Here is a 10,053-nt window from a genome sequence, read left to right as displayed (position 1 = left end):
GAAATGGCTATATCAATAGTTTAGCTTAAGAAGGCATCAAATAAGCTTGGTTTGCTTTTCCTTGACAAAGCCTTGTTTAAATTTCGATTTAAAGCTTTCGTGACTGCAGGGATTAAAAATATTACATAATAAAAGATGTATTTCTATTATTTTATTATTTCCATTCTACGTGACTTTACCGAAAGAACCAAGAAGATAAAGCCTTGTTTATCTGTGAACACTTATTCATGTAAAAGGAACTTCCTGCTCAAATGAGCATTGAGGCAGTGCAAACTCCTGTCCACAGCCCTCAACCGCTTGTGGAAGTTCCTCGTTCCTATGGCGGGGCGAGAACATTTATTACTACTGTACAAAGCACACATTCGGAAGAAGGTGTAATTAAATCCTTTATATTAAGTTCACTTGCTTGCTTGCTTGCGCGCTTACGACCTTGCAAATATTTCGGTCATTTTTTAACCCACTTCCCGTGATCCAATCGAGCTGACATTTTGCACACAGACTCGTTGTGCGTGACAATTTATTTTCGTGAAATTTTTTCTTCAAAATTTTACACTTTTTAGGAAAAAATAAATTATATTTAATTACCAATTGCTTAATGGTGGCAGGCAATCATCTGACCCATAGGTGGCAGCCATCTCAAGCCAGAGGACGAGAGGACTCTAGCCGCCACGCATATAAAGGATTTATAGTGAAAAACTTAGTTTTTACGGGTAAATTTTTTTTCTTGTTAAATTTGAGTTGGAGCACCCAATTCCTATCTCCACTGCATTTGACAGAAGGTAAAGCAGCCAGCTTGATCGAGGATCCAGGAGTAATTGATCCACTCCAGTCACACTTGCTCCTTATCACTCTTCCATCGCTAATACCGAAGTTACCGTTTCCAAACAATTTCGCCCCTTAATTCATCGAGGACTCGGTCTATCAGACTGACCATATCGTATGTATGTTGAACTTCTTTCGCACCGTACGTAGCTAACCGTGATAATCAGAGGTTTCGGGGGAAGTACAATAAACTAAATCTTGACTTAAAGCTTTCGTGACTGCAAGGATTCATACTCTTAGGTTCTTTCGGTAAAGTCACGTAGGTAAAATAATAATAAAAAATGAAAATAACAAAATCAAATCACGACAAAATTAAATCATAATAATAAATAAGAAACAATAATAAAACTCCAGCTGTTGGACCATGACGTCACATTCACACAAAGAGGAGGGGGGGGGCACAATCGGGCTGAGCCCCTCCCACCCCACCACTCGCGTGACGCAAAGGGGCGCGCGCCCATTGGCTGAGCCGCGAGCACGTGACGTGTCACCCGCGCCGTTGCGAAGGCGCTCGGCGTCTGGGTAACGGCGTCTCATTGCTCAGCGAGACGACGACCACTCGACTAACGGGTTCAGCGTTAATTGTAATTGCTTAGGAATTACTTCCAAAAGAATCGCGCGCACGGTAAACGTGGTTCGGTGGGTTTATAAGCGTGTGCGTGTTTGTTTGTGTGATGGTTGGGTTGGTTGGTTGGTTCGCGCGTGAGGGAGAGAGGGCCTCTAACGGGCAGGGCGCTAGAATTGACCAGGCCTAACCCCATTGCTATCAATAGGAACATTTATATTTTTTTAGATTTAAAGCTTTCGTGACTGCAGGGATTCATATTCTTGGTTATTTCGGTAAAGTCACGTAGAAGGGAAGTAATAAAATAATAAAAATACAAAACAATAAAAATTCTCACGACGTTTCGACTGCAACACAAGCAGGTGATGATGATTGCTTGTGTTGCAGTTTGAAACGTCGTGATAATTTTTATTGTTTTATTGATTTATTTAATTTTATTATTTCCCTTCTACGTGACTTTACCGAAAGAACCAAGGATAGGAACATTTACGTTGAAATATTGTCACTGTTTTCTTCGCTTTATATATATAAACATGTGTGTGTGTTTAATGTCATACATCACGTGAATTTGTTGTGAATATCTGGAGTCAACTGTCATGGGTCGACCAGTATTGTTTTGAAACGTGTGTGTTAATCACATAATCTTCTATGGGGCCGGCCATAAATGACGTCACGCACCTAGGGGGGGGGTCAGACATTTGTGACGATGTGTGACGAGGGAGGGGGGGTGAGAAATGTGACGTCACAACAAAATGCGCAACTTTAAATAAATATCGAATTGTTATAACAACAGGATGTGTGGTTAATGCAGACTTGATTCCGTGCCAAAAGGTTTCTATTTGGTGCGTGAACATCTTAACACCTGATTTATTCCCAGAAAGGGTAAAACCTATTCTCTTTTTTTCATACTTTGATACTGGATAAAAGGTCACATTTTGTAATCTGCAGTATTTAACCAACATATGAGGGGAGGGGGGGGGGTGATGTTGCTATGTGGTTTTCCCAATAAAAAAATGCTGGCGATTCAACAAAAGTTGGCAAATTTCGACTGCCGCCGGCACACGATGGGCTGCTATTTTTTTTCCCAGTAACGTACACTCTTAAGCAGACGCAGCGTATTTGTGTTTAATGCACCTCCGCCTGTGTTATTAGCCAGGGTGGTCGTGGTTTCGAACCGTCATGTCACACTGTCTTTTCACACGATTAAGAAGAAACCATTCTAAAGTTGCATTTAAGCATGCAATCATTGCACATTCTTTAAAGTTCATGGGCTTATTTTTTCATTGGTATATTTTAAATATTGTTTACCCTTTATATATTTGATGTACTGCTCTTTTGCAGTACACGTTACATTGTGCTGTTAATGTATTACTACTGTACAGTAGAATGGTAATACGTTTTGGGGGAAAAATCCACACTAGATTCACCTTAATGATTATTAAGAAACATCCAGACTAGACTACATGGTGTGTGATTTAATGGGATTTCAATCACATGTATGCTTTATCCAGTATTGATAGCCCGTGCTATCGATGTTTACATCGACATTGATCGACCGTGCGTGTTCTATATTCGTATAACAATAACGCTATTAAGTATATTTTCATTTAAAATATAATACATACACTGCAAATGTACATCACTTTGCGATATCAACTAAATGTTTACTATGTTAATCCATATTTAACTGCAGCAGTTAATTCCAATTTCACATGGACGTCCATTGAGATTCAAACTACCAAGTGAATTTATAATACACGTTGGATGACGTCCACGTAGAGTTATAAATGTGATTTAAACAGGCAACAATATAACGCACCTCTACAGTATTTGACTAATTAATGCATGACTGAGTAAAGATAAAGACGGGAAATGTTTTAATGGATTAGAAATAAATCAGAATTTAAATAGACCACGCTTGCACACATTCCAACAGGCACTTGACCAGTGATACTTTCGTCAACGATTAACATTTTGGTTGAAGTTTCTTTTATTATAGTCGACAGCATGTCAAATATTAGTCGAGTCTTAGTCTGTGGCTTTCACTTGTTTATTTTCTTGCTCTATGTGACTAAAGCAGTCAAAAATGTAGTCTCCTCTTAGTTATGTAACGTTGGTGTGAGGGGCTCACAGTAACCCCCCTAGATTATCAAGGCCAATTAGTGAATTAAGTTGATCGTTTTGTATATTTATCCGTTTATCTTTTTAAATCCTTTATATTAAGTTCACTTGCTTGCACGCTTACGACCGTGCAAATCTTTCGGTCGTTTTTGAACCCACTTCCCGTGATCCAATCGAGCTGACATTTTGCACACAGACTCGTTGTGCGTGACAATTTATTTTCGTTAAAAATTTTTTCTAAAATTTTACACTTTTTAGGAAAATTTTTTTTATATTTAATTACCAATTGCTTAATGGTGGCAGGCAATCATCTGACCCATAGGTGGCAGCCATCTCAAGCCAGAGGACGAGAGGACTCTAGCCGCCACGCATATAAAGGATTTATAGTGAAAAACTTTGTTTTTACGGGTTAATTTTTAAATCAAACATATGCACTGCTGTCACTAATAACATTACTAAATTGTCTTGGTCTGTGTCTTCATTGAGGCTACAGTACTTACTTTAATGTGATCATAGTCATGCTGAGTTATTTTGCGGGCGATCATAGTCATCATCATGCTGAATAATTTCTGTTCACTCAGTCATATTGTGGACTAAAATAAAATAAAGTTTTCATTAAATATTTGTCACTAATTTTATAAACAAAATTAACACTACTCGGCAATTACTTCACATGGTGAATGAGCAGATGACCATCATTACCACTGAAGGTGAAGATGATTGAGAGTTTGAGACCCATCATTTACCATTAGCACAATACTTGTTACATTAATATGGAAATGTGTTGTCACTCAGATCTTTCTAGGTGTAATCACTGGAGACATATCTTCGCCATGGAGTGGAGGTCATAACAGCTGATGCCATGCCTGTTGGTAAGAGTGAATTATGTTAAGGACGTTTACTGTAAGAGTGAATTATGTTCGTTTTGTATGTTTTTACATCACTTACTTTGCAATGAAACACAATAATGTCGAGTACAGTAATGTTAACAGGTCCATATTTTTCAGCTTTACTTAAGTATGACTATTTTTGGCTTAATGTGAATGTAAACTATAAAAAAAAACACGCAATGCTGTTATGACCTCCAAAATTAAGAATGCTGTTTTATTTTTAATTTTAATTTGGAAAATTATTTACCCATCCATGCGAAGGGCTATTATCATCTTGTATAGTAATACAACTATAATGCAGTTGTCCCACTTATCTTTACTCACTACTATATTTCCAATATATACACAAAAAATCCACCTCCATACATACGTACACTGCGACCAAAGCAAAATGCCTTGGTAAAATTTAAACCCTCAGCTCGTTACGATGTACTGCCAATAAGCGCGACGGTGATAGCCCGAGCTGAGGAGAGCGATTTTGAACGTCAATTTGCAGGGGTGACGGCGGAGGGAGGCGAGGAGCGCTCTCACACGACGCGCACGCGCATCGAGGATGTCCTCAAGTCGTACGCGGGCGGACAAATCTCGACCGAGAAGAAAAGGAGAAAAAAGAAAGCGGAGGAGAGCGACGCTTTCGTCGTGAGTGACCCTTTTCATGCTAAACTAAACATGTTTTCATACTCTTAGGTTTTTTTCGGTAAAGTCACGTGGGGTAAAAGATACCACATTCAGATAAGCCCCCCCCTCCCCCTTAACTTGTATTTAAGAGCTTGTCTCTTGGATTTTTCCTCACTTGATACAGTAAATTTAGCTGTGACGGTCCCACCTGAAGACGGAGACTTGTGTTGTGATTTATTATTTTATTTCTATTATTATTTCTATTTTTTTTTACCTACGTGACTTTACCGAAAAAACCTAAGAGTATGAACCCTTGCAGTCACGAAAGCTTCAAATCTAGAATAACATTTTTTTTTTTTTTTTACCAGGTAAGGCCCACTGTGCTATGTAGCTCTTTTTCAGAAGCGACCTGGCCACAAATGATAGCTCGACGAAGTGGCTTATCGTGTAGAAATTTAAAGCAGCCAAATACTCGAAACGCATGATGTTGATTCTAAATGTGGAGGGAAAAACTGGAGAACCCGGAGAAAAATCCACGCGACCAATGGGGAGAACAAATATACAGGCCTCAAAGTCGGGATTGAATCCACGACCCATATGCCAGGAGAGGTAGTTAACATCTCGCCACTATGGCACTGCACTGGACAATAATGCAGCCATGGGAAATAGGCGCATAACAATGCACGAATTTGCCGATTAAAATGTATTTGTACGCTTTCAATTTATGCATGAAATATTGTGTGTTATAATTGTTATGTAAAACAAGCTGATTATATGGTAATATTCTGCTCGGGCTAATGCAGTAAACCAAACTGTCAAAGAAACAAGAAATATGAAACGATACAAATGAGATGGTAAAAAGATGCGAAAAAGATTAATTTTGTGACCCCCACATGGGAATATAAGATGTGCAGGGAGGGTTGGTAAAGGATTTAGAATGTCAATTGGTGCTTTCAATATAATGATTAGCGTCTGCAATTAAAAATGAATGCAACAATTGTTAGATTATAATGTACGTGTGTTTAGATATAACGGTGCCCTGGATTTCGAAATTAGGTAGATATGTGTCGAAAAGAGTGCAATAATTAACTCGTACAGTTTTCATACCTATTCATAGTCATGTGACATTACTATGAAGACCCATATTAACTTCTGAGCTCAGGCTGGGGTAGAAAGTGTGCTGTCCCCCAAGGAACAGAGAGACGCTGCATCGCACACTCTCAGATGTGCTTCTGCGGCCGTCTGGAATGCCCTTCCGATATTAGGATACCAATGGAGCTCTGCACTTTTAAATCTAGATTGGAAACTCATTTCATTACAATTGCGTTTTGTGTTTAGTTTGTTGTCCGTTTCCCACACCTCCGATAAGCACGGTTGGCGATATACGGTGCAAAAGAAGTTCAACATACATGCATGCTATGATGTTACCTACCTCGCCTGGTATATATGAGGTCGTGGGTTCGTTTCAACCCTGACGACGCCTGTATATTTGGAGTTTGCATGTTTTCCCCGTGGTCGCATTGATTTTATCCGGCTCCTCTGGTTTTGCCTTCCACAATTAGAAACATTCGTTTAAAGTATCTGGTTGCTATACATTTCCACATGGTAAGACACTTCGTTGAGCTATCATTTGTGGCCAGGTCGCTTCTGAAAGAGAGCTATATTGCACAGTGGGCCTTACCTGTTAAAATAAAAATAGTTTCTAAGTAGTTCTCTGTACTTTATGTGTGTTGACTGTGTTCGTTGTATTTGCAGCTGGAAAATCTACGCAGGAGTCTGGACCTGCAGAAGAGCAGCGAGAATGAGGAGACCATTCTCCACAACACCTACAACCAGGTAGACATGCAGTTGGTTGACTCATATACAAGCAACAACAGGTGTTACGATGGCGATCCAATAACAATCTAGAAAGTGTTTCTCATATTCTTGGTTCTTTCGGTAAGTCACGTAAAAGGGAAATAATAAAATAATAAAAATAAAACATATTAAAATTCTCACGACGTTTTGGCCACAACGCAAGCAGCCGTCCTTGTCTTTCCAACAGCTCTGTTTCTTCACCTGAGGACGGCTGCTTGCGTTGTGGCCGAAACGTGATAATTTTATTTTATTATGTTTTATTTGTATTATTTTATTATTTCCCTTTTACGTGACTTTACCGAAAGAACCAATAATATGAATCCCTGCAGTCACGAAAGCTTTAAATCGAAAGGGTTTCTCAGTTCATTTATCTACAGATGAACGTATAACCACGTTTTTTTGCGATGATGGAGAATCTATTTCCTCTGCATATTGTGTTAATGAACTATTTAAACGACGATACGCATCAGTGTTCATTAAATACAATCCGTTCACTGCATAACATTAATATGCATCAACGTGGCATACTGTGCGTAATGATATAGTAAATAAATAAACGGACAAAATATGTAATATCACGAGCAAATAATACAGGATAACATTTGGGTTCATCAGCCAAAAAGTATGTTTGCACAAGTATCTCTGCATTCTCTTAAGTAGGAAAATTCTGCACCAGTTTTTGACATCTCAGTCTCAATCAGGAGGGTGTGATCTGTTTAACAAATTCTGCTGGGTTGCCTGGTATTTTAGGCAAGAGACAGATATCTTGACTTGTTTCCACCCCCCCCCCCATTGTTTTATGTCATGTGCTGTCCAGGAGCAGCAGAGCCCACGTTTCAACAAGAACAAGCAGCGGGAACGGGTGCCCACTGCCAAAAAATCTAGCAATGTCATGGCCGAGGACATAGAGGCCACAGACGCAAAGATCAAAAAGAAGAAGAAAAAGCAACGGCAGTTGCCGTTGCTCCCTCCAGATGAGGATGACCCCGGAGGCTACACCACCAGCGAGGTCTTTACAATATCGGACAAAATCAAGGTATTGGAAACTGCTAATTCTTTTAGCTCTGATTCTGGTCCCAATTCTGACTTCAAGTATAATTTATTTTCGATTTAAAGTTGTCGTGACTGCAGGGATTCATCTTGTTGGTTCTTTCGGTAAAGTCACGTAGAAGGGAAATAATGAACTAATACAAATAAAACATAAAATATAATTCTCACGACGTTTCGGCCACAACGCAAGCAGCCGTGCTATCGGAAAGACAGCGTCTGAATGAACACCACCAAGCTTGGCAGCGTATATTTAAGCTGGGTTAGAGGAGGAGAGCGCCTTGACAAAGGAATTTACATATCAACAGAGGAATTTAGCATATTTATGGAAAATGCAGATAGGGAATTAGTCACTACTTGTGGAATGTGTAGGTGGTGGGGGGGTCTCAAAGTCATATTACGCTAGTGCAGGGGTCGGCAACCAAAATAACAAGAAGAGCCATTTCTTTACAATTCGGTACAAAATTCAGTATTTCAAGAGCCGCAATGCATCTGAGTACATACTGTACATACGTACATATCGTCAAGAAGCAGCCCGTAAAGAGCCGCATGTGGCTCCGGAGCCGTAGGTTGCCGACCCCTGTGCTAGTGTATTATGTAGGATTAGCAGTCATAAAGGGAGGAAGTAGGATTAGCAGTAATAAAGGGAGGGACATTTTTAATAGTAAGGAGCTGCAGCAGCCAAGTATCATCTCAACCAATATCGTTTGTTGAGTTGTACACCAGGTGATTTATGTTGCAGTGCTCATGCTAATTTCTGCACCTGGAGAATTGTAATTCAGTTGAACTCTTAGGTCTTGTGTTTATTGACACCGCTTATTAAGTTTCTTAAAAGTAAAGGTGCAGCTTGGCAATTGCTAGCTGATGCCGTCACTGATGGAAGGGCGTCTACTCTTCCCGTTCCAGTGACGCCTACTTAACTGAGGGCGATATTGGCACGTAAAATAAAGTTTGATTGATTTGACTAAAGGAGTTTAAAGAGGTCCCGCCTTGCGGGTAATTTTGGCAACTCTTCATACTCTGCCACACACACGCCCTACTGATTAACTAAGTGTGGTGTACCCATTCATACTGCTGGGCGAATAGAGGCAGGGGGATTCAAGAGACTCAAATTCTATGCCAGGAGATCGAACATTTTATCTTTTGATTGCAAGTCTAGTACGTTCATTTTGTGCCACGGCAGCCTCTGTTATGTTTATGTACACTTTTTGAAGTGGTTACTATTGGCTCCAGAAACCATACACGTTTCACTTCACCCTTGCATGAACCAAGCGTGAACTGTCATTATGATGTATTATGATTACTGTTAGTTGGTAGGTGTCCAAAGCATAAGTCAAGTGAAAACTTAATGAGGCAGAATATCTCCTTTACAAGGGGGGGATTATAACGTGTCAAGTAATATAGAAATTTTGATGCAAAAATACATTTACGACAAACAGCAATCGTACAAATCCGTAATATAATTAAAAGTTATCTAAATTCAAAAGGAGCGGGTTATGATAACATTTACAATCTGAGTACGACGTTTCGCCAGTAATTGCAACTAGCTTCAAATGGATTCAGATTGTAAATGTTGTGGCTTGGCTCTCCAACACACCGGTGTGATGTACTAGTGACGAATTGGCACGTTCTGTTTACGTGACAACCCTTACTAGTTGGCTGTGTCGGGTGGTGGCGGGTTTTAACGACACATTCATATGTTTACGCGATCTAACCCAAAAACCTCTATTATGGATGATATTGGTCGCGAAATCCTACGTGTATACCGGTGTGTCTGCCGTTACATCGGTACATAAACACCAAACTCCACCCTTGTCCAGGAGGATAAGCAGCAGCTGATTCTAGAAACCAGCACACCCAGCGATGACCAGCCCAAGAAGCCCAGAAAGAAAAGAGAAACGATGACTCAGGGTGAAGAAGTTGTCACGAAAATAAAAATCAAGAAGGAGCCGACCCTGAACAATGAGACGATAGAAGCAGACAGGTCAGAATGGCTATTTTTGTTTTACAAAATGACACATTTTGCTATTTATATGTTGTGCACAGAATAAGTATAATAAGAATGATAATGATGTCTAGTTTTACATAATGCCGCCTTCGTTCATGCAAATTGCATCTTACAATTGCCGAGGA

The 10,053-nt window shown here is 39.7% G+C and overlaps 1 protein-coding gene across 9 annotated transcripts in view; it reads left to right on the top strand.

The window, feature by feature from the left end:
- The first annotated feature begins 1,281 nt into the window (after positions 1-1,281).
- AHI1 (Abelson helper integration site 1) overlaps positions 1,282-10,053 on the top strand; it is a 73,285-nt gene continuing 64,513 nt past the window's right edge. For 7 of the 9 annotated variants that reach the window (XR_013586601.1, XR_013586600.1, XM_078604311.1 and 4 more), the window contains exons 1-6: positions 1,282-1,461; positions 4,304-4,380; positions 4,895-5,037; positions 6,772-6,852; positions 7,691-7,909; positions 9,741-9,904. Coding sequence is in view for 7 of the 9 variants with exons in the window: in XM_078604311.1 (XP_078460437.1) it covers positions 4,371-4,380; positions 4,895-5,037; positions 6,772-6,852; positions 7,691-7,909; positions 9,741-9,904 (617 nt within the window). In the remaining 2 variants the exon portion in view is untranslated. The remainder of the gene's footprint in view (positions 1,462-4,303; positions 4,381-4,894; positions 5,038-6,771; positions 6,853-7,690; positions 7,910-9,740; positions 9,905-10,053) is intronic. The other 2 variants (XM_078604310.1, XM_078604309.1) reach the window with 2 other exon arrangements.

This window comes from Lampetra planeri, chromosome 22 (assembly GCF_965212315.1).
Source record: "Lampetra planeri chromosome 22, kcLamPlan1.2.h2, whole genome shotgun sequence".
Lineage (NCBI taxonomy): Eukaryota > Metazoa > Chordata > Hyperoartia > Petromyzontiformes > Petromyzontidae > Lampetra > Lampetra planeri.
The sequence above is the reverse complement of the archived record's forward strand: the minus strand, read 5'-3'. Positions and strand labels throughout refer to the sequence as shown.